Below are 26,014 nucleotides of genomic sequence, written 5' to 3'. Positions count from 1 at the left end.
GAAATTCACACATTGTAAAACTGGAAGACAACCAAACATAACAGACATTGGTGAAAGCATTTAGTGTACAGCTCTCAGGTAGAAAACTCAATTGTCTTGAGATATCCACCAAGGATGGGCAGACACAGTGGGACTCATTTCCAGGATAGATAGACATCAAATAAGAGAAAAATGTCGTATTTAAATGTCCAGTGCTATGTTTTATCACCTTCAAACAATGCATGTAATAAATAATATGGGACTCGACGTTGGTCTTTTGTACGATACATACCTCTCTTGGGTCCAGTGGTTTAAATCATCGACTAGATTTTAGAATAACAGGTCCAGGGCAGTGTTACCCACCTTGCAACTCCTTAGCAGCTGCCAACACATCCGCAACACAGCTCCAGAGCATGTGGCCACAGATGCCTGTAAATGTTAGTTCATTGTGCCCTGGAAATTCAGTACCGAGAAATCCTCCACAGAGACGGGTAACCACAATCCATTTCAGTTCTGCCACCAGCCTTTTCTGTGACCATACTGCCAGAGACAGAACTTTAGGATCTTGATTTCCAACTCTACTGGATCCTTCGTAAGGGTCATCGTTATGGCAAAGCAGTTCCTCACAGTTATCCAAGTGGTTACTTTTCAAAGAAAGTGGTACAGTGAGGGCAAGTAAGCTTTTCTAAATAAACTGCATAACCCTATCTGATTGTTGTAGTGGGGAGCGTGGGGAGACTTGATCAAAATATATACCAGATTTCAGAAGACCCTCTGAAACTCCACAACGAATATTTACTAACTACTGGCTGCACGTGAATTTTCCTTCTCCCTTTGAGATGTGCACAGAATGACTAAACTTCAGAATAGTCTTTTTCCTTTTATTTGTTCAAAAGATGACTATGCTTCTGTTAATTTCAAGGTTATACATTATCTCTAGGAAATACCACTTCAGGTTTTGAGAGAATTATGAAAATATATCCCAGTTTCTTTTGAAAGTTGCTTTATCGTTCATACCTGCCAACTGTCTATTGAGTATCAGGGACATGGCAGACACTGGGGCTGGTGCTCTATGCACATCCTCTCCTTTAGTCTTCAAATGACCCATCGAGATAGGGATTTTCAGCTCCACTCTAGAGGATGCTCAGAAAGGTTAGCTCATTGTCCAAGATGACACATCAGTAAGTGACTAGAAACTGACCTGACTCCCAATGCCAATGCTCTTTCCATTATACAACACTCCCTTCGTATTAGTCATAGTGATGGCAATAGTAATACAAGCGACCACTTTGCTAGGTGCTTCACGAGCCTTCCCTCTAATCCCCTCAACAATTTTCTCAACAACCTTGTACAGTAGACATTACATTTTACAGATGATTAAACATGCTGTAAAGGGTTTGAAGACTATGAGGAGGAAATGTGTGGCAGAAAGGGGTTTGGACTTAAAAGGGGATCTCTACCATTAGACAGCGGTGTCACCTCAGGAAAATCAGGGGGAAAAGTCATAGAACTATTGACCTAGGAGACACCTTGAAGATGACATGAGTCCAATCTCCTCATCTTTCAGATAAGAAACTCAAGTTATCCTAGCTGACTCACTGAGTTTTCTCATCCATTAAATGGGAAGAATAAAACCTCCCTTGCCTCCCCCTACCCCCAGCAAGTTGTGAGGATCAAATGAGGCAATGAGTGTGAAAATAATTTCAGAAAAGTTTGTATAGATGTAAGAAAGACTAGGAGCATCTACACCACCTGATGGTGCTATAAAGATTCTACCAACTTCCTCTCCTTCTCTCTTCCCCTCATTTAGCTGCAAGAAAACGCACTGATCCACTGTCCTGGACATCAAGTGTGTTTTCATACTGTGTTTACATAGACATGTATACACTCAGGCACATAATTATAGCAGCACCAATCATGCCACTACACTTAAGGTTCTGTCAGCTTTTCCAATATTAATTGCTATTTTCAGGCGGTTTTCAAACTTAGCAGCAAAAATTCATTTTGATGTGAAACTAGATATAATACATGGTCTCAGCAGGGGAGCAAAAGTCTCCATGGGAAAAAAAAAAAGGAGGAGCACTAGTAGGTCATTTTAGTCCTTTCTAAGAGCTGATTGTCATTCTGGATTTTTGAATAATGGAAGTGGTTTTATTTTAAAGTCACCTGTCTTACCATTATAATCAAAGAGTTGATTTTTGACAGCTGTTATCTAAATTATATATCATAATGTTTAAGGACTAAGGGGTTGTGGTTGGGTTGATGTTTGCATTCACAAAACACACCTCTGCCCTCACCCCAGCCCTCTGCTGGTTGGGGTGAGCTGTAAGGGGATTGCAGCTGAGCTTGTGTCTCAGTTTACCTGTCCTTCCACACCCACTGCACCTAGAATAGCCACCCTCCCCACCCCCTCTCGCTGCTCTGTGTGTATCCTTAGCCCTCAGCACCACTGACACACATCACATCCTTATTTGTTATTGCCTTTCTCCTCTGGCTAGAATGTATACTCCAGGAAAATGGGATCTTCTAATGTTTCATTCACTACATTTTCTCAGTGCCTAGCATAGAAAAGACGATCAATATTTGCTGAAAGAATAAACTAAATCCAGACGTTGAATAATCTGAAAAATACAGGTCTCTGGGAATTCGAAGGCCACATTCTAACGTTCATTCTTTAGAAAAGATTTTCTCCAAGAAGCTTTTACAGAGTCAGTGGCTCTAATGGGATTTCAGAGGGCAGCTTTCTGTGCACAATACTGTCCCCACAAGAAAGAGAAAGAGCAAGCTGTAGTTTTAATCTCTAATTACTCAGTTATGAGTTTCAAAATGTTTTCTTTTTCATTTCGTTGAATGCTGACACCTTTGAGATGTGGATTAATGTTTAGGAGGGACAATAGGACATCATCCATTCATTCAGTAGCATCCACTGTTTGCCCTACTGAGTGCCAGCCTCTCCCCAATAATGAATGGTTTCAGAAGCCCGCCCCCCCCACCATATCTCCAGTGGAGCAGGACACTTTGTTACAGTCAGTGGAATATGCCTCACAATTTAGGCTTCAAAAATTAAACCAAGAAAAAGAACATAGATTTCAAATTAGCCCATTACTTTAGAAAAATTATTTTCAGTTTACCAAAGCACAACTTTCTAAGCATTCAGTCACAGAATCATTTTAAACTCTGATTGAACACTCAATTGAATGTAAAATTTAGACTGATGAACAGAAATTTGAGAGAATTCATTTATCCCTGGAGAGGAGTTCCACAAACAACAATGATCTTGTTTACACTGTAAGCTCAGTTGTTGTTATTCTGCTAGAGTAATCTATACTCATGGAGAAGGTGACGGCACCCCACTCCAGTGCTCTTGCCTGGAAAATACCATGGATGGAGGAGCCTGGTGGGCTGCAGTCCATGGGGTCGTGAAGAGTCGGACACGACTGAGCGACTTCCCTTTCACTTTTCACTTTCATGCATTGGAGAAGGAAATGGCAACCCACTCCAGTGTTCTTGCCTGGAGAGTCCCAGGGACGGGGGAGCCTGGTGGGCTGCCGTCTATGGGGTTGCACAGGGTCGGACACGACTGAAGTGACTTAGCAATCTATACTCATAGAGTAAAGGATGTGCACTTCTGGAAAACATAAGTCTTCTTCAGACTTATTTTGCAAAGAACAGGCTACACTTTTTCATTTCCAGGCGATCCACCATTAGCTATCGATTGCATGTGTAGGCTTATATTTATTTAGCCATGTCTTCATCTGGTTTCTGAGATGCGGCCTTCGCCTGCTTCCTCCCCAACATTTCTCTCGTCAGTCAGTCCAACCCTGGCTTCTTTTGATCACCTGCCTTTTCATTGTCAGTAGTCCCCAGGACTCTGTCTGCTTTTTCTTTATGTTTTATACAGCTCCAGGCAATTGTGCTGAAGTCCACGTCTTCAACTCTCACTTATGCATTACAAACTCCCAAGTACATACCTGCAGCAGTCACCATCGTCCAGTTCACATACCTGGGTTTTCAGGTGCCTACTAGATAGAGCCCTCCATGGGGATGTTCCGAAAGTATCTTTAACCCATTCTGTCTAAAATGGAATTCAATAGACGTTGGCCTAAACCTCTACCCTTCCCAGGGCACTATTCATCCATCTCTCTCTTTCTTTCTCTCTCTCACACGCACAGCTGAGTACCTATTAAGTACCAAATACTTCCATACCCTTCACCTTCAAAATGAAACTGGAAATCAGGAAATCATGACGTTGCCTTTTAAAACCATTGTATCTTATTTTATCCCCAAGGAGCAGTCCAGAAATGTTTGCTGAATGAACCTCTTGGTGAATACCCATCCAGTTCCCTCTTCTCCACCTTTAGGTCTTCACTGGCTCCTAACTGTGCAGTTTTAGGTAGAAGTTGGTTCACGGTGGACCCATGATGAGCCTTGCTGCTTTCAATCTCTTTCTTATTTCGAAACCAGCTTTTATGCTGGCCAGAGTGATCTTTCTTGGACCCACGTCCGACTATATCACTGCTCAAAAACTTTCAATGGCTATTACCCATAAAGTCTAGTCTCTCCAACATCATGTTCTCAGCCTGTCTTAAAGTGGTACCCAAACTAACTCATCTCCCGCCCCTCCCCCAGTGTAACAGACACTCCTAAACTCCAATCAGAGCAAACTCCTGCGAACTCCACATGCTCTTTCGTACTCCCCACCTGTGAGTTCTATTCTTTCCACCAGGGATGCTACTTTCTAGTCCCCTTCTACTGAGGCTCAGAATGGCCTTCTTACTGATCAACGGAAGTCACTACTCCTGCCTCTAGGGAACTCTTCCTCAGGCAATTAGCTATTCTTTGTGCTGCATTCCAGTACCTAGACTATTGCATTGTAATTCCTAGGAGTTGTGCATTAATCTTCCCTGCTATACAGTGAGATTCTTTATAGTGCTGGTTATTCTTATTCATACCCCACAGTCCCAGCACAGTGCTAGGCAGAGAGCAGTTGCTCAACAAAGGTTTGTTGACTCAAGACAGAGTTCAGTCCTTTAAGGATCTCACATTCTATGGAAGGTGTCAATTAGAAAGATTCACACAACAAACAAAAGCAGCACTAGGCTCTATATGATCGAGCACTGGGCTGTTATAAGCCATTCTGCACTGTCCATTGTAGTTCCAGCTATGTGTGTGAGGTCTCCATGACCACATTCTAAATTCCTCAGGGGCAGAGACTCAGCACTGCACATGCTGGATAAACACCTGGGTGGACTTCCAAAAAGAACTTCTAAGGGATAGGCCCCTGAATTCAGGGTCTTAAAAATCGTCTGGGGATTCTCTGCTCCTACAACCAGAAGAGCCGGGTTTGGCCGAACACAGCTTCTCATCGAAGACAGGGGAAGCTTTGTTGGGCCTCTGACCCAGCAAACAGGAACCGAACCCAAAGCTCTTACAGCACCATCTCAGTTCATGCCACTGCACCCATACTCACGAGGCATTTCCCTGAGATAAGCAAAAACAGAGGTTTATACAGATGGTTGCAGAGATGCTAGATTAAAAAAAAAAGATGGTAAAATATGTCAGTAAAAAGAAACTGCTTAAGACTTCCCTGGTGGTCCAGTGGTTAAGGCTCTGTGGTCCCAGTGTAGAGGGCCCAGGTTCAATCCCTGGTCAGGGAACTAGATCCTATATGCCCCAGCTAAAAGATCCCATATGCTGTAACTAAGACCCAGGGCAGTCAAAGAAAAAAAAAAAAGAAAAGAAACTGCTTTTCTAAAATGAGAGTCCATGATTTACTTCTATAGAATGGCTTACGTGCAGTCGGGACTCTAGGAATTTGGCAGTTACTTAGGGCCAGTTTCTAAAGAAGGTTAAATGAGTTCCAAAGGATATTTTTGAATTCTTGACAATGGTGAGCAGTGATGATAATCTGGAGATCTGTCCATACTGCATCCCCAACCATCTCCTCATAGTCCTGAGTAAATTCACACTGTCCAACTGGCTTGGCTTCCCTCCCTGCCCCCAAAGCCATTTCACAGGAATATCAGTAGGTGCCACTCGTTGGTTGTCACTTTCGGACCAAAGTTCAACTTGTAGGCTGCTGTGGCTGTATTTTAAATTACATCTGGGTCCTGTTATATCAGACATGGCTGATGGTCTTTAAGGAACACAGTATTAAGGGCTCAGCTATGATTCATCAGCAACAAGAAGCCTCTCACCAGAGGGAAAGAGGTGGGGGAGGAAAGATACCTGTTGCTTCTTGGAATGAGTAACACTTGCTGATTCCCTGGTGGCTGAGACACTAAAGAATCCACCTATAATGCAGGAGATCTGGGTTTGATCCCTGGGTTGAGGAGATCCCCTGGAGAAGGGAATGGCAAGTCACTCCAGTATTCTTGCCTAGAGAATTCCATGGACAGAGGAGTCCATGGGGTTGCAAAGAATCGGACATGACTGATCATCTAACACTGTCATTTCTTCTTAAAATCTTTTCTTGTCATCTTTTAAGTCTGCTAGAGAGTTCCTGTAGCATTCTGGCAGGGGTCAGATGTTTTTACAGCTTCTCTCAACCAGTAAGCAGAAGAATCCATTTGGAGCAAGCAATGATCATTTCTTGCTGACATTTGGGGCTTCCTGTAATGACTTTCCAGGCATAGGTGCCTGTCTGCCCAAGGATCCAGGCTTAGCTCTGTGATTTGACACTGCTCCTGGGTCAAGCCAGGAACCCACTCTGGTGGCTAAGCTCTCTCTGGGGGCCTGTATCCCCTCATTTATGACCCCCATTATAAAAACTGAAAAGCAGGGAAACTCCTCCCCTCCACCTACTTTCTTTGCTTCTGGATCCTCTGACTCCAGACAGCAGATTTGCCTTAGCTAGAACTCAAGGAATCACACTCCCCAATAATGGCAGAATCCATTTCTTCACACAGGTTGACACTTGAATCTCCATGTTGCAATGATTTAATCCTGGCCATCTAGTAGGAATTTCTCTCCCCTCACTTGATGGGGGCGCCTGTAGTAAAAAGTGTCATCTTCATCCAGGTAGACAATCCTCCGGACCTTCTGCAGAGCCTGCAGCAGGCAAGTAGGATGTGGGTACAGGGAGATGCAGCAGGCCTAGTTATGTGTAGACATCATCCAAGTCCAAGTTCAAGAAAAAAAAAAATTTCCCCTTCTGCCAAGCATTTCTCTGAGGACAGTTTTTGAAAACAGCCCTGTGTATTCTATACCCATCATGGCTGGGAAGTCCCTCTAGTTCTTCAAGGATGCAAGACTGAACACATACTCATTCAGAGTCAGTTATGTGCTAAAGCTTCCAATGCACTGACTTGTTTCTTCCTCATTTTACAGATGAGAAACTGAGGCTCTGAGAGATGAATCTAGTAAGTGGCTCAATAGTAAGAACAAATTGGGTTTTGTACACAGACATTTCTGGGTCTATCTACTAATATTTTACCCTTGGAAACTGGGGCCCACCTGTGAATTCAAAGTGTTTGGCCAAAGTGCAGCTTTGGCTGAGCACCCTGAGGACTTGTTTCATCTCCACTGAGTCTGCTGAGCCCTTGAATTACTAAGAGCTCAGGACCCACCAGTGCAGCTGTCCAATTTGTTTCTCTGTGGGCCTCTTCCAGTACCTTCAGCCTCTGGGCCACAAAACCATGGAAGAGTGGATTGGGCTCAAGAAATCATTAAAAGCAGCTCTAATTGTTATGGGATAAAGCCTTTAATGTTATCTTGGTCTTGGACTGTGATGTCCACAACATACACACTCAGTGAGGGGTGGGGGGACGTCCTTTGGAAGTAGGACAGCAGGCCTGAGAGGCAAGGAGAAGAGCAGTTTTTCTCCAGGTGCCCCCATGTTTTGGGCACCCTTCCAGCCCCCTGGCATGGGAGACAGAGCTACTGTGGCTCTCTTCTGAGTCCCTGTGGCCCTTCCTGGGTCCATCTGGGTAGCGTTCCCAGGAGTGCAAAGGCCCTGCCACCCCAGACCTCTCAGCGGAGTGAGATTCCTGGGTGGGAACTTCAGTATGTCCATGTACCATCCATGACTGGGATTTCCCCCCTTATGGTGGACTCCTGCCCTCTTAGGCTGGAATACTTGTCAGTCCAAGCAGTGCTGCAGGACAGGAGGGGCCTGAGTGAGGGCCCCTGCTCTCATTTCTTATGCTGCATTTTGATGTGACCCCCTTTGTTTTTGTTTTAATTAAGTTAGATGTTTAAGAATATTTATTTGTTTATTTATTTATTTTTTGCTGTGCTGGGTCTTTGTTGCTGCATGGGCTTTTCTCTAGTTGCAGAGAGTAGGGGTTACTCTCCAGTTGCAATGCACTGGCTTCTCACTGTGGTGGCTTCTCCTGTTGTGGAGCATGGGTTCAGTACCTGCAGCTCCCAGGCTCTAGAGCACAGGCTCAATAGTTGTGGCACATGGACTTAGTTTCTCTGTGGCACATAGGATCTTCATGGGCCAGGGATCAAACCCATGTCTCCTGCACTGGCAAGTGGATTCTTTACCACTGAGCCACCAGGGAAGCCCATGATGCAGGCCCCTTTGATTCGGCTTCCCCAGCTCTACACAGAGCATAAGTAAGCACCATCCACTCTAGGGCTGGGTCTTATCCTCCCAGTTAAGGGTGAGCATCTGCTTCAGTAGGAGTGCTGCTGTCCTCTGAGGAGGCTGCTGTGTGGAGCCATACTTCAGACAAGGAGGAGCATCATTCAGAGTTTAATAGAGGGTACAGGAGAGCTACTAGATGTTCCAGTTCAATCTCCACTTAGGTCTATTCATAGCTTGGGCAGTTTTCTATTGTAAATCATGTGAATGATTTACAGTAGATCCTACGTAAACCTATGAATCCTATGTAAACTATGTAATTCCTTCTTCTGCCGAGCTTCCCTGGTGGCTCAGATGGGAAAGCGTCTGCCTGCAATGCGGGAGACCTGGGTTCGACCCCTGGGTCAGGAAGATTCTCTGGAAAAGGAAATGGCAACCCACTCCAGTACTCTTGCTTGGAAAATTCCATGGATGGAAGAGCCTGGTAGGCTACAGTCCATGGGGTCGCAAAGAACTGGACACAACTGAGCAACTTCACTTTCACTTTCTACATAAACCAGGCAAATCTGCTACAAAATGGAGTTCAGTTCAGTTCAGTCGCTCAGTCATGTCCGACTCTTTGTGACCCCATGAACTGCAGCACACCAGGCCTCCCTGTCCATCACCAACTCCCGGAGTTCACCCAAACTCATGTCCATTGAGTTGGTGATGCCATCTAACCATCTCATCCTCTGTTGTCCCCTTCTCTTCCTGCCCTCAATCTTTCCCAACATCAGGATCTTTTCAAATGAGTCAGCTCTTCACATTAGGTGGCCAAAGTACTGGAATTTCAGCTTCAACGTCAGTCGTTCCAATGAACACCCAGGACTGATCTCCTTTAGGATGGACTAGTTGGATCTCCTTGCAGTCCAAGGGACTCTCAAGAGTCTTCTCCAAAACTACAGTTCAAAAGCATCAATTCTTCGGCACTTAGCTTTCTTTATAGTCCAATTCTCACACCCATACATGACTACTGGAAAAACCATAGCCTTGACTAGACGGACCTTTGTTGACAAAGTAATGTCTCTGCTTTTGAACATGCTATCTAGGTTGGTCATAACTTTCTTTCCGAGGAGTAAGCGTCTTTTAATTTCATGGCTACAATCAGCATCTGTAGTGATTTTGGAGCCCCCAAAAATAAAGTCAGCCACTGTTTCCACTATTTCCCCATCTATTTGCCATGAAGTGATGGGACCGGATGCCATGATCTTAGTTTTCTGAATGTTGAGCTTTAAACCAACTTTTTCATTCTCTTTCACTTTCATCGAGAGGCTCTTTAGTTGTTCTTCACTTTCTGCCATGAGGATGGTGTCATCTGCATATCTGAGGTTATTGATATTTCTCCTGGCCATCTTGATTCCAGCTTGTGCTTCATCCAGCCCAGTGTTTCTCATGATGTACTCTGCATATAAGTTAGATAAGCAAGGTGACAATATACAGCCTTGACGTACTCCTTTTCCTATTTGGAACCAGCAAAATGGAGTATTTGTCACAAATAGGCTCTGAAGGGGGTGTTGGTGATGAGTGAAGTACTGTGCACTGTGAGATCCAGGAGTCTTTGAAAGCATTGTGTTTTTGCATGATAGATCTTCCCAGAAGCCTTATATCCAAGAATCTCAGTGTCCTTTCTGAAAATCCTGATCTTGCAAATGCTCATGAGAATCACCCAAGGCTAACAGGGAGATGAAGAGGCCACCAATTCCTTCTTCTGCCCTCAACTTGGGCTGCTCACTCAACCACGACAGCTGTCATCAACGGCTTGGAGTGTGCCCCTTCCTTACCTCTAGAGCTGCTCCCCACCTCACAGGGGGAATTGAGAAGCCAATTTAATTTAATTGATTACCACTTACAAAGCTGTGGTTACTCCTCTGAGAGGCCTAAAGTTTCTGAGTTATATAGAGATAACAAAATAAAAAGCACAGTGTACAGCAAAGGATGATTATCAAATTGCTCTGGGAATCTTCAATGTAGAAAAGATATAAGAGACAGATTGAAAGGTATTAGCTGATAAGTCTCACTGAGGTCAGAAGACTAGAGCAAACCTTCTTTTTTAAAAGAAAAGACAAAACTTTAGAAAATACTTCACACATAAACACACACACACTATAGTCCTTTCTCAGATAAATGTTGAGTTTCTGTCTTAGGCTACATTAACACTGTTAAGTTCCTATGGCACAGCAAGAGTCTAACATAGTTATAAGATTTTTTTTTTTAATGTATGAGCTTTAAACTTGTTTTCTTTCTTTAAATAGATGTATATTAACTCTCTGTTTAGGCTGCAGGACCTCCTAGCTTAGTATAACAGCCCAGCAAAATAAGAGTGGATACAAACTCTGTAATTTACTCACAGGCATAAATGGATATATAAATGTAAAAATGCGCAGAATATTGTATGCCATGCTTGGCTTCATTGTGACCTAATGTTTATAATATGTAAATAATGGTTTCCTTTTAAAGCAAAGAACTTTTAATAGATTCATCTGAAGTCCCTTTCTTTAATAGAAACAGAAATAAAAAGAAAAAAATATTCTTTTGCAATAAATAAATACCCAATGACAAAGGTTACCATTGAAGGGATTTAAAATGACAGAAGTCAACAGAAAACTTTCAATATCATACTTCTACTTTAATATGAAGATATTGTTATCAAAGGAAAAGACTCAAGAAATTCTTTGATAAAAATAATCTCACACTATCTTTGAAGCGGTTTCATTTATTTTACTACCCACTGTGTTCCTTATCAGAAGGCCAAGGGTAAGAAGTTCCCTAGTTATGATTAGGAAAGAATCTGATAGATCAGAAGACTCAATTGAAGTTGGACATAATAAGTATTAAAGTATTACATGACATTAATCCTGCCATTCCATTACTCTTTCCATCTTTGTGCACAGACTAATTATTCTGAAGCCAGTGTTCAGGAGAAAATAGAAACATACTTACCCTGGGCTGGAGTAATCTCTTTATTGCATCAACAAGGCTGGCTCTGTACTGGTCCAGAAACAGGCTGACATTGAGAAGAGAGCAGAATCCAGATTAAACTGGGTTTTCAAGTCTAATGATATTAGTGGAGATCAAGGCTAATTACATATGTTTACTCAACACTAAAAGACAGAAATTGTTTCCTTTCATTCAATTATCTCACTAGAATACAAATAATAAAAAAGATACTGTGGTCAGGGTTATCCAATCAAAGCCAAGTCATCCACACGTGATGGGCCAAAATTCACACATGACTGGACCATGTGCTAGTGTGCAATGGGAAGTTTCTAAGTTGCTGTCTGGGGGAGTCATCTGGTAGAGATGAAGCTCTCCCAACACTTGTCTCTGCAAACATGGGTCCTCTGCCCACCAGAGGTGCTGTGAGGCCATCCTTCAAAATCAAACCACTGGCCCTATTACACACTGACCACAGAAAAGACCTCAGGTAGTGATGGTTTTTGCCTGGTGGGCTGACATCTATGGGGTCGCACAGGGTTGGACATGACTGAAGTGACGCAGCAGCAGCAGCAGCAGCAGCAGCAGCTCTGGCCCAGCTCACACGCAGAGAAGGTGCTCAGTGAATAGTTCACTTACTCCCTTACTGGCAGGCCTGGGGGTATGGCTCAGTGGTTGAAAACAGGCTTAGCATGCATGAGATCCCGGGTTCAATCCCCAGTACCTCCATCTTCATATTTTGGGTTTCCCTGGTGGCTCAGACAGTATAGAATCCACCTGCAATGCGGGAGACCTGGGTTCAATCCCTGGTTTGGGAAGATCCCCTGGAGAAGGGAATGGCAAGCCACTCCAGTATCCTTGCCTGGAGAATTCCATGGACAGAGGAGCCTGGCAGGCTACAGTCCATGGGGTTGCAAAGAATCAGACATGACTGAGCGACTACAGCTTTCACTTTTCACTTTACTAGCAGATCAACACAGTCTTTGAAATGGAGGGCTTACGTAGGGTGAATTTTAACGCCTCTAAAACTGTTTGTACATACTCCTTCACTGGTCATGCTACAGAGGAGTCAGCATTCAGGCAGGATGTTTCACCAGACCAGGTTCTCTCCTAATTCTCTCACTTAAGATGAGTGGGGAGAGCGGCTTATGAAATATTTCCAAGAAGACAGAACTTGGGCTTCACCATGACATGCTTAGTGGAAGTTTCTTCCATAAAATGCTGCTTTGAGCAATGGAAAAAGAATCCTCTTAATGTAAACTAGAAATCATCTCTAGAATGGAAACCTATGTATCAGTCAGGATAACCTGATTATTATATGGGAAAATTCCTTACTGTTCCAGAAAACTATGCGTTTAAATCTTAGAGCACAAAATGTGTCTAATTTGAATGCTACAGAAGTTTGTCTTTTAGTCATATTAATTAATGGTTAATAACCAGTAAGGTCCGTCTGGTCAAGGCTATGTTTTTTCCTGTGGTCATGTATGGATGTGAGAGTTGGACTGTGAAGAAAGCTGAACGCCAAAGAATTGATGCTTTTGAACTGTGGTGTTGGAGAAGACTCTTGAGAGTCCCTTGGACTGCAAGGAGATCCAACCAGTCCATTCTGAAGGAGATCAGCCCTGGGATTTCTTTGGAGGGAATGATGCTGAAGGTGAAACTCCAGTACTTTGGCCACCTCATGCGAAGAGTTGACTCATTGCAAAAGACTCTGATGCTGGGAGGGATTGGAGGTAGGAGGAGAAGGGAACGACAGAGGATGAGATGGCTGGATGGCATCACTGACTTGCTGGACGTGAGTCTGAGTGAACTCCGGGAGTTGGTGATGGACAGGAAGGCCTGGTGTGCTGAGATTCATGGGGTCGCAAAGTGTCGGACAGGACTGAGCTACTGAACTGAGCTGAACTGAAGGGCCAGTAAGAAAGGAATCCAATTGTATTTAAGTGTTTTGAAATTTTCTCTTCAGGACTTTATACCTTATTCTTTAGTGAGTTAATACTATCTTGCTGCTGTTGTTTAGTCATAAGCTGTGTCCAACTCTTTTGCAACCCCATGGACTGTAGCCCATCAGGCTCTTCTGTCCATGAGATTTCCTTTTAGAATACTGGAGTGGGTTGCCATTTCCTTCTCTAGTGGATTTTCCTGACCCAGGATTTTCCTAAACCCATGTCTCCTGCTTGGCAGGTATATTCTTTACCACTGAGCCCAGGGAAGCAACAACAATACTACCTTATATGTTAATAATTAAGTATTCTATTTAAATACCTCTATCAGTTACTTGAGTCCACAGGAGGCCTGGCTAGTTGAGATACATAGCACTAAGCAAAAGACCATTCCCAGTTTATACACGTGCATCCTAAGAGTTGGTAAGAGATAAATAATTAACAACTTAAAAGCTGAGCTTAAAACATAACCTTATACGGGGAAGGGGAGCTAAATTAGGAGTTTGGGATTAATATATACATATTACTATATATAAAGTAGGTGAACAACAAGGACTCAATGTGTCGCACAGGGAATTATACTCTATATCCTGTAATAACCTACGAAAGAGGAAAAGTGTTAGCTGCTCAGTAGTGTCTGACTCTTGGCGAGCCCCATGGAGACAGCCTGCCAGGCTCCTCTGTCCACAGAATTCTCCAGGCAAAAATACTGGAGTGGGTAGCCATTCCCTCCTCCAGGGGATCTTCCTGATCCAGGGATTGAACCCAGGTCTCCTGCATTGCAGGCAGATTCTTTACCATCTTAGTCACCAGAGAAGGCTGTAATAAACTATAATGGAAAAGAATCTGAAAAAAGAATGCATATATATATATATATATATATATATATATATACATATAGACATGCCGCTCAGTTGCTTCAGTCATGTTGGACTCTGTGCGACCCTATGGACTGCAGCCTGCCAGATATCTAAATCACTTTGCTGTGTACTTGAAACTAAGAAAACATTTTAAATTAACTATACTTCAATAAAAAAACATAGCCTTATAAAATACTATTTCTATTTACTATTGGCAATGGTGAAAAAGATATTAACATCACAGCTCACTAGAAAATGCAGCTTAACACACAGCACACATTCAAAACACAGTTATTTGAAAGCTAATTCTGTCTACTCCATCACTCCAAGTCACATTTCCCAAAAGTAATTCTTATACTTCTCTAATAGGTCTTTATTCCAAGCAAGCTCACATTTCTAGTTAGCTCTGGTGCAGAATTTATAACACTTTGTAGGATACATCCTATGAGCAATTTCAATGTGCTTTAGTGGGAGTGATACATAATCTCCTGAAAATTCACCCCTTAAATAAGTCCTAATGGGCTCAGAGAACAGCAGTAGCTTAAGTGGATCTATTAAAAAAAGGTTGAGTGGGTCAGTGATTGGGATGAAGATACCATTTCAACTCTCCCTTCAGTTACTGATCAAAATACATTGACAACCAGTCTAGTTTGGCCATTAAATACACACACACACACACACACACCTCTCTATAATTCACTTGTGGAATCAACGCTTGCTTTGTTCCATTGATCTGAATCATAGATTGTACGACAAAGGAAAGGTGCCAGGCCATTTTCATTGCCTCCCTTAGAATCAGTCCTGGTTTTCTGCAGAGCGCAGAGCAGCTTCATCTCCTGGCATAGGGAAATTAATTAGTACAGAGAACAAGGAGACATTTCTGCCAGCATTCTCAGAGAAGAAGACCTCTGTGTAATTTTCAAGGTGAAATGTGCTCCAGTTCACTGTTTTAGATTTAACTTTCAGCAGACCGAATAGCCTCTCTCGGTCTTTAGCGACTGACTGCTGGGGCAGCCATATTCTAATCTCGTGTGGCGCCACCCCTGAGGTGCCAGATCTCTGACAATCTGTCCATCTTCTCCAGGACTGAGTTTCCTCAGGTGTGAGGTGAGAGGGCTAAAGATCTTTTCAGGTGGAAAAGTCTATGAGTTGTGATTTAGAATGATCTATGATCAGAGCATCTGGAAAAAAAAACAAAAAACAAAGAAATCCTAGAGCCTATTTTGAGAAAAACTATTTTTCTTCACAAAACCCAAACTTGTCATCATTTAAAGTAAAAATGATAGAACATAGAAACAATCCACTGTATACAGCTAGTGTGAAAATGCTGGGAGAGCAAGTGAGGTGATGAACCTTCCGGCATTTCTTCCCAAAAAGGGAAGTCTCAGGCTGCAGGCAGGCAGATGTGGTTCACCATCCTACAGACTGAGCTCCATGCGTCCAGCTAAGGGTGGCATTTTAGACTTGCTCTGCAAGCCTTTAGAGAAGCCACATGTATGGACTCTTTTTTTTTTTCCTTCAAATTTACAGAATCATTTTTATTTTTGCAAAGCTACAATAAACTGGAAAGCCATCAAACACTGAATGAAATTGTTCATTGGATAAAAAAAAAAAATCTTGCTACCAGACTCTCAGATCATTGTGACTGAACAGAAGTCTGGAAAGGCAGGTTTAAAATTAACAATCATTTGCTATTCTAAACTCAGCAAGGACAGGGGGGGACTGCATTCCAGCAGAAAGGAACTTATATTAAATTCAACATTAAACAAGTCAACCAAGGAACTTAATAGGAGGGTTTTTTTTCTACACCTGCGGTTAAATATTCTAATATTTTGATGTTTGTCAACAGCATCCTTTTGCGGGTATGACTGTTACCTTGATTTTTTTCTTTCTCTTTATTTCAAAGTTGACATTTTACAAGTTACTTAGGAACTGTTGAACCATGAAACTATATTTCATTGTCAAAAATGCTGAATGGTGAAATAATGACTAGCTTTCAGTGTGCCTCTTTATTTTATAATCTAGTTGAGCTACCAAATTTAGATGTGAACTAAGAGACGGTCTCTTCTGGGAAATAAGTTATTCCCCCCATTGCCTACAGGTTTATGAATGTTTGAATGTAAATATATGAATATATGAATGATTTAAGAACATAAACATATCACCACTCGTAATCATGTGCATTTTACTTGAACCACAATGTGGGTTTGGAATAGGTTTGTGAATAGAGCTTGTTTTCATGTAAATGGGATCAAGCGGGACCACTGGTTAGCTATTCAGGGAATCAGACAATGCCACCCTTGCTGGAAATGCTTCAGTAAGAATTTAATCCATGTACCTAATATTTGAACTCCAACTCTTGCTTCATATTCCTGTGGCCTAATCCAGATCTCATTGACTGACAATGACTTCAGGATGGTGTGAGACTTAACGTCATCTATTTATGTGTGGCACCTATTTCTGGCACCGACTATTTCAGGTTTCATCTTAGAGGTAGTGACTAAAGAGAGCTTTCTTTTCCTCCTGTGACATTCTTCAAAAAAAAAAAGCCTGGTCTGCCTGCCTGCCTGTCCCTAGAAGCAGCATCTGTGTAATAACTCTGACAGAGAAACATCAACCCTACAAGACATAAAGAACTCTTGGAGTCCTGGGCTTCCCTGCTATAGGCACAACATGTATATTATGAACATCACTGTATTTTTAAGTTTCAAAACAGCGTACCCATCTCTGTGAGTATGAAGACAGACCATTCCAAAGCATTTCTTTTGGAAATAATATCAGCATCGCAGTGAGAGCAGCTTAATGTTTCACATTTACAAATGGGAAATTATAAACAGCCTGACATTCCAGCACTGACGACACCAGGAGGGGAAAAAAACAATTCATGCATAGAAAAAAACCATTTATAAAATGAAACTTGGTGTATTTGGTTCATCTGAATACATAAATTCTCAATAGTTACTAGCTGTGTGTATATGTATATGGTATGTGTGTGTATGTATGTACATATTACATCATATTATTGTTATGTATTTGGAATGAAAGCCTTAACTGAATATGCATTATGTATGTTGGTTGTACGGGATCCTGTTGTTGGCTAGGGGAAAAAAGACTATTTTTCAAACATGTTGTGTGGCTATTTTTAACCTGAGAACATTAATCAGAAAAGAGCTTGAATCTTACTTCCTCGGCTTGTCTCTCTGGTACAAATAGGATGACATGGTGTGAGTGTCATAACCCAAGGTATGACAAAGCCAGGCTGTTTTGATATTTGTGCAAAGGACATATTTAACTTGAAATCTCTTGGCCGGACCTGACTTTCCCCACATAATCAGAGCCCATCAGTGGGCGACCCTCGCCTAAATCTCCAAGAGGATCCTGCCCTCCTTCCCTCTCTCTGCTGCTCTCTGATCTGACTTTCATACTTAATCTGATCTAATCCTGCCAGCATTATCTTCATCTGTGCAATGAAACCTGGAGGATCCTTTCTCATATTTGGTGAGGAAAGGCATTTACTAAATTACTTGCTCAAATCATATGGTGAGGTTTTAGCTCCTTATTTTTGATTAGATGAGGGCTGTAATATTGAGACACAATATCAATGATTAGTCAGAAATCTGGTTCTCCCTTTTTCTGGAAAAAAGGCTTTCTGAAATTGGGTGCAGAGAGACTAAATGGCCATGAAAAACTCAACTAAGAATGGAAGAAAATATTTAATTTTCACTGAGAAGTGTTTTTCTGGAGAAAACAGAAAACAAATCTAATTTCAGGGACTTAGGCAGAAAGTTTACTCACTAAAAATCTTATTAAATAATAATAATTTTAAATAAAGACTTCCTGGAGATTACATTCCATTCATTCAACTCTCACATAAGGAAAATCTTCTCTAGGTTATGGATCTTGTGTTTGGGTTTGTCAATAGAAGAGAACTCCTTTAGAATCAGAACTTGTGTTTTCAAATTCATAGTGTCATTTAAAAAATCATTAGAAAAGTACAAATAAGATCTTACTCTTAACAGGAAAAACTGTGAATTGTCATGTTTCTCAAATGCTGAAATAATTATTCAACACATGAAGAAAATACATAAGATTAGTTGAAATCATTATTAAGGTTTGATACATATTTATCCTGTAACTTAGGGATGAGACTTTCATTAACAATAAGTAGATTGGGCCAAAAGGGAAGACAAAATATCTAATGTAAATTATTTTTAAAAGGCAAGCATCTGACAGATTTTACTATTATTATTTGCATAACAATAAAATGGAATTTTATAATTCTTGTTTTAAGTGTAATTAAATATCATAATTGAAGACATTGGAAATACTAGATAGCAAATATACATTTTAAGAAAAGCTATTTCCCTAAAGATATTCCACAGAGATGTTTATATGCTGGAGTGTATATGTGTGCACACACACATACATCTATATATTCCCTTATATCAATAGTCAGATCTCTCCTAAGAAGTAAGCTAATTGAGCTGTTTGTGTTGATAAACTCCTTTTTCTCCAGACTATTCCTCCCCGAGCCATAATTATTTGCAATTTGCCTAAGTCGTCCATTTACTGATACGTCAAGCATGAAACAGAGGCAATTCCAGAAAATGGAAATGCTTCTCAAAATCAATCTTTGGGAAATAATGTGGTAGAAGTTACTGTGTGATAGAAGACTACCTTATAACTGTCACATGGAGATGAATATTAATTTGTGGAGGTTAAGGCGGCTTTGTGCCTCATTTGTTGACTCTGCTTCACCGTCAGCAGAGCAGCACAGCCCAATTACTTCAGCAAAGCTATTTTTTTTTTCTAACAGGAGTTTTATGATTTTTATGTACTTACCAGTCAGCACACATAACAATGTCAAAATGTCCTTCCAGTTGAGAGACATCTGTCTCATTATCCCATCGTAAAACGCTTGAGAAGAAAAAGATTTTAAAAATTATACTTAGGGTTTTTTTTTTTTAAACTTTTGATTTTGAGCTATTAACATTATTTTTGTGGCACTTGAAATTATTTAAAAGGTATATACAAATTATTTCAAAAGGCATAATAAAAAGAAAACTAGGGATGTAACTGTTCCATATTTTATTTAGTCTTCAAATCTAGGAGAGGAAGAATTCTCTATTCAAATACAATAGTTAGGTTTTTGCTAGTTCTTATAGGCTTTTGTAGACATATTAGGGAAAAATATCGTATCTTGACCAGCATCATTAGAATGAGTCCAGACTCTTAACATCAATAAAAGTACATAATGAAATCAAAGTGCTCCCCATCTACTGGAATACAAACTTATACAAAATAAATGATTTACATGGTTAAAAATCCTCCTTGCAAGGCAGAGGACACAGATTCAATCCCTGGTCCAGGAAGATCCCACAGGCTGTAGGGCAACTAAGCCCATGTACCACAATTACTGAAGCTCGCCAGCCTAGAGCCCGTGGTTTGCATCAAGAGAAGCCACAGAAACGAGAAGCCTGTGAACTGCAACTAAGGCAGACCTGCTTGCTGCAACCAGAGAAAGCCCACACAAAGACGAAGACCCAGCACAGCCAAAATAAGTAAGTAAATCTAGAATATAAGATAAATGACGTGAAACTTAGTGCTTGGCATATCAACTGCATTTCTTATTGATGAATACTTTGGCAAGATGGAAGAAAAGAATACCAAGTTTCCTTTGGGAGTTCTCAGTTTTCAGGCATATTTTAAAATTCACCTTTCCGGACTTTTAGTCTCTAAAAGAAGAAGAGGTTTTAAACCTCATGTAATAACAATAATTAATAACATGTATTTGAAAATTCTAGTTATTCTTATGATGCCAACCAGAGATGTTGTTACTCTCAATTAATAACTGTGATGATTAGCTTTTTATCATATTAAAGTATTTAATGACTCCTCTTCCCACCTCATCAACTGTGATTTGTAGTATTACTTTTCAAAGTGAAATTCTGCTCCTATTATCTATTTTGATTATTATTTAAAACTAAACTGTGTGAGCATAGCCTACTCTGGCAAGTTATATTTGCTTATCTTGGTGGGTTCTTTATTTCTTCTAGATATTCCCTTGTTTGGATACAGAAATAAGTCTTATTTTAGTAAGTCCTAACATTCTTTTCAAATATTAATACATTAATATACATCTATGCTGGTAACTTTTTTAAGGTAGAAAGATTAACCACATCACCATGAAAATACCTGTATAGACTGAACATCAGTTATTCATTGACTCATTTGGCTCATCCTTAGTGGGCACCTACTATGCAGCAGACCCTGCTATGTGCCACAAGCCATGCTTCACAGAGGCAGCCTTGACATCGTAAACCTGTATGTCAGATGCTGTGCCCTGTGAGTTATGTCAGCATACAGACGCAGAGCGCCACGGAGGGTTTTCCAGAAGAAGCAGATAACCTCTTTGTTCACAGGTCCTGTGACACACGGCTGAGCTTTATAAATTCACTGTAGTGTTGTACTTTCCCAGGCCTATTGGAGAGCTGAGAAATGGAGGAAACCAGGAAACCCTTAAGATATTAATGCTGTTTCATTTCTAGATTGATTCCTCAAAGACCCCACACACCTGGGGAGAATGGGAAGCAACCAACACCACCTTTTCTAGAAACACTGAGGGTTCCAAGTACAGCTGGGATTCAGGCTCAGTGGGAGAGTGAGCCTTCATCAGAGACCTGAAACTCTTTGAGTTTCCACATGAACAAGACAATTTAAAATATAAAAGTAACATCTCCATTACATAAATTTTGGGGAAAAAATAAAAGTATTAAAATTACTCATCATCTTACCATTCACGAACCATCATTTAGAAGATCCTTCTAATATATGTGTAATGACCAACGCACCAGAACAGAAACTGCAGGAAATGCTGTGGTGAGATTGGATATTGGATTCCTGAGGTGCTTCAGCCCCTCAGTTTGACAAAGACCAACCAGAGAGACGGGGATCTAAACAGCAATGGGTTGTGGGTTGGTACAGCAGAGGTAACTAGCTGTGATTCTAAAAGAAATGGAAATGCTCAGCTTGGCCACATGGACCACAACACATTCCCTAAAGGCATGGCCCTAAAGGCACTTTCCCCCACTTTTCATGAAGTGTATGGCTATGCTGTCCCCCTAACTGTGAGCAAGTAACGCAGAGGGAGAGGAGTATGGGCAGAGTCCAGTTTTGACATGACAGACGTGGTGGTGGTTTAGTTGCTAAATTGTGTCCAGCTCTTACAACCCCGTGGACTGTAGCCTGCCAGGCTCCTCTGTCCATGGGATTTCCCAGGTAAGAATACAGGAGTGGATTGCCATTTCCTTTTCCAGGGATCTTCCTGACCCAGGGATGGAACCCATGCCCCCTGCATTGCAGGTGGATTCTTTACCAACTGAGCCACCAGGGAAGCCCATGACACACATACCTAAGTTTAAACATTGGTTCCTTCCTTTACCAGCTGTGTGACTTGGGCAATTATTTCACTTCCCCGAGTTTGTTGTCTTATCTGTCAAATGGAGATAACAATGGCCACCTTCTTGAACAATGTAAAGGCACCATTCACACTGAATTCTGAGTTCTATTGGTCACACAGCAAACAATGAAACGGGTGCCTCTGGGAGTGGCGGACTCAAGTGGCTTCTCTCTGGGAAGGCTAGAGATGACAGATCTCAATATTCAATGAGCTGGTCCTTCCAACTCAGATGGTCTTGCCCTCCTCCTCCTCTGACACTCAGATGACAGTCATATACACTAGAGCAGTGCTTTAGCTGTGAGGCAGGACCAGATTTTTTGTTATTGTTTATAGCCAATCTGTTGCAGATCATTACTTTTGTAAAATACAATAATAAATGAATAGACAAATAAGATTTTAAAAAAGCAAAGACATTCTGAATACAAGTCCACTAATCATAGGCTTGGATGGCACAGTAGTGTTTCTAAACATTTCCTTCCATTTCTGAACTTACCTCCTTGAAGCTCAGTAATGTATAGTTTGCAAACTGATATCAGGCTTTGGCCTCCTCATTAAGTAGCCCGGCTCTCAGTCCTTGTCTTTACCAATAGCTGCAACACTGAACTACTGTCCAACAGCCCCACTTCTCACAGTTCACCTCTTCTAGTAAGTACTCTGATTCAAACCATTCTTCAGTCTTCAGTTCAGTTCAGTCACTCAGTCGTGTCTGACTCTTTGTGACCCCATGAACCGCAACACAACAGGCCTCCCTGTCTATCACCAACTCCCAGAGTTTACCCAAACTCACGTCCATTGAGTCAGTGATGCCATCCAACCATGTCATCCTCTGTCATCCCTTTCTCCTCCCGCCTTCAATCTTTCCCAACATCAGGGTCTTTTCAAATGAGTCAGCTCTTCGCATCAGGTGGCCAAAATATTGGAGTTTCAGCTTCAACATCAGTCCTTCCAATGAACACCCAGGACTGATTTTCTTTAGGATGGACTGGTTGGATCTCCTTGCAGTCCAAGGGACTCTCAAGAGTCTTCTCCAACACCACAGTTCAAAAGCATCAATTCTTCGGCGCTCAGCTTTCTTTATAGTCCAACTCTCACATCCATACACGACCACTGGAAAAACCATAGCCTTGACTAAACGAACCTTTGTTGGCAAAGTAATGTTTCTGCTTTTTAATATGCTGTCTAGGTTGGTCATAACTTTCCTTCCAAGGAGTAAGCGTCTTTTAATTTCATGGCTGCAATCACCATCTGCAGTGATTTTGGAGCCCAAAAAATAAAGTCTGACACTGTTTCCCCCATCTATTTGCCATGAAGTGATGGGACCAGATGCCATGATCTTCGTTTTCTGAATGTTGAGCTTTAAGCCAACTTTTTCACTCTCTTTCACTTTATCAAGTGGCTCTTTAGTTGCTCTTCACTTTCTGCCATAAGGGTGGTGTCATCTGCATATCTGAGATTATTGATATTTTTCCTGGCAATATTGATTCCAGCTGTGCTTCATCCAGCCCAGCGTTTCTCATGATGTACTCTGCATATAAGTTAAATAAGGAGGGTGACAATATACAGCCCTGACGTACTCCTTTTCCTATTTGGAACCTGTCTGTTGTTCCATGTCCAGTTCTAACTGATGCTTCCTGACCTGCATACAGGTTTCTCAAGAGGCAGGTCAGGTGGTCTGGTATTCCCATCTCTTTCAGAATTTCCCACAGTTGATTGTGATCCACACAGTCTTCAGTGTTACTGGTCTATAATCTGCTAATCTTCTTACTTTGTCACTGGTCCTTCTCCTCCATGTTTATCTTCCCTACTTGCCCAGCCAGGCCCTGTGGCTAACCATCTTAACTACTCCCCGGTCCACACCCTTTGCTATCTCGTCCCTCTCTTGCATTCTCATATTTGTTAAATCCAGCTCTCCGCCTGCTCCAAGACTGCATCTGTGCAGCTGAATGTGGTTGGAGAAACACACGGGCATCCTGACTGGCTTTGCTTTAAATTCATGACCATGGAGACTTCCCTGGTGGTCCAGTAATTAAGACTCTGCCTTCCAATGCAGGGTGTACACGTTTAATACCTGGTTGGGAAGCTTAGGTCCCACATGCTTTGTGGCCAAAAAACCAAAAAACATAAAAGATATACATCACACACAAAAAAAATTGTGACCATGAACCACAAGCGGATTCTTTATGTTTGGCAGTTGTTTTTTCATTTCCCTTCCCCATTTATTCTCCCAGTCTCCTACCTCATTATTTTGCACCAACTTCACTCTTTTCAAAATTCTAACACTTCCTTCTTTATCCTTACTTTCAGCTGATGGCCTTGCTTCCTACTTTCTTGTCAAAATTGCAGCAATCAGACGAGAACTTCCACCATCACACTTAGATTCCTAGCAGCATCTGCACCTGCATACTCTATCCTATCTATTATCACGGATGAATTAGCCATACTCTTATCTAAAGCCAATACTTTCTCTTAAAGACAAGGGCCATTCCCCTTTCATTTATCCTACAGCATAGTTCTAACAATTCTTCCTTCTCTCTCCCATATTATCAGAGTTCTTTCCTCTCTACTGGATTACTTCCATCAGTATTCAAACACTCAATCAGCTATTTCCCCCCTCTTAAATATCCTCTCTTCATTCTACCCTCCCTTCTGGTTATTGCTCCAATTCCCTCTTACATCTCTGTAGCAAAACTGCATGAAAAAGTTGTTTAAACTCTATTTTCAATTTCTCTCCTCCCAGTCAGGCTTTTGCTTCCACTGTTTCACAAAAAATGCTCTTGTAAAATTCACCAAAGATCTCCACATTGTTAAATTCAGCTCAGTTTTTATTCTTCATCTTATTTAACCTACCAGTCTGTACCATTCCCATTAGCTCCAGACTCATATATCCAACTTCCTATTTTAATATTGCCACTTGGATGTCAAATAGACATCTCAAACTCAGTATCTCCAATAGTGAATTTCTCATTGTCTTTCCCCAAATTCATAGCTTTCACTGTCTTTCTCATCTTGTTAATTCTCAGGCCAAAAACCTTGACTTTTACTTTTTTTACATCCCATGTTGAATATGCCAGGAAATGCAGTTAGTTCCACTTTTGAAATGTGTCAAAATCCAAATGTTCTCTATTTCCACTGCTCCCATCCTGGTCTAAACTACCATCTTCTCTAATCTGAACTACTGTGTAGTCTCCTAATTGGTTTTCCTGCTATAATCCTACATTTCCTGCTCAAGGGAGCAGCCAGAGCGATCCTTTTAAAATGGATACGAAATCATGACCTTCTCTATTTACTACCTTCTAATGGCTTAAAGCTCAACATCCAGAAAACGAAGATCATGGCATCCAGTCCCATCACTTCATGGGAAATAGATGGGGAAACAGTGGAAACAGTGTCAGACTTTATTTTTCTGGGCTCCAAAATCACTGCAGATGGTGACTGCAGCCATGAAATTAAAAGACGCTTACTCCTTGGAAGAAAAGTTATGACCAACCTAGATAGCATATTCAAAAGCAGAGACATTACTTTGCCAACAAAGGTTCATCTAGTCAAGGCTATGGTTTTTCCTGTGGTCATGTATGGATGTGAGGGTTGGACTACGAAGAAGGCTGAGCCAAAGAATTGATGCTTTTGAACTGTGGTGTTGGAGAAGACTCTTGAGAGTCCCTTGGACTGCAAGGAGATCCAACCAGTCCATTCTGAAGGAGATCAGCCCTGGGATTTCTTTGGAAGGAATGATGCTAAAGCTGAAACTCCAGTACTTTGGCCACCTCATGCGAAGAGTTGACTCATTGGAAAAGACTCTGATGCTGGGAGGGATTGGGGGCAGGAGGAGAAGGGGACAACAGAGGATGAGATGGCTGGATGGCATCACTGACTTGATGGACATGAGTGTGAGTGAACTCCGGGAGTTGGTGATGGACAGGGAGGCCTGGCGTGCTGCGATTCAGGGGGTCGCAAAGAGTCGGACACGACTGAGCGACTGAACTGAACTGAATGGCTCCTCTCTTCACACAGAGTAAAAGCCACAGTCTTTACATTGAACTCTAAGACCCTATGCAATCTAGGTACCATCTGACCTCAGGTCCCATTACTCTCCCTCTTACTCCCTTTGCTCTACCAACACCAATCTCTTTATGATTTCTTGAAAACACTAGGGATATACTTCTCCCTTAGGGCTTTTAAATTGGCTGCTTCCTCAGTGTGATGCTCTTCCTCCAGACATCCCTAGGGCTTGTTCCCTTACCTCCTTCCAGTCTTTGCTTGAACGTCGTAC

The 26,014-nt window shown here is 41.6% G+C and overlaps 1 protein-coding gene across 3 annotated transcripts in view; it reads right to left on the bottom strand.

The window, feature by feature from the left end:
• CAMKMT (calmodulin-lysine N-methyltransferase) overlaps positions 1-26,014 on the bottom strand; it is a 421,278-nt gene that overhangs the window by 9,020 nt on the left and 386,244 nt on the right. For 2 of the 3 annotated variants that reach the window (XM_061432237.1, XM_061432239.1), the window contains 2 exons: positions 19,128-19,202; positions 11,489-11,552 (listed from right to left, as the gene is read on the bottom strand). In XM_061432237.1, the coding sequence (XP_061288221.1) occupies positions 11,489-11,552; positions 19,128-19,202 (139 nt within the window). The remainder of the gene's footprint in view (positions 1-11,488; positions 11,553-19,127; positions 19,203-26,014) is intronic. The other variant, XM_061432238.1, reaches the window with a different exon arrangement.

Source organism: Bos javanicus, chromosome 11, assembly GCF_032452875.1.
Source record: "Bos javanicus breed banteng chromosome 11, ARS-OSU_banteng_1.0, whole genome shotgun sequence".
Lineage (NCBI taxonomy): Eukaryota > Metazoa > Chordata > Mammalia > Artiodactyla > Bovidae > Bos > Bos javanicus.
Note: the sequence above shows the minus strand (reverse complement) of the source record. Positions and strands in the feature narration are given on the sequence as shown.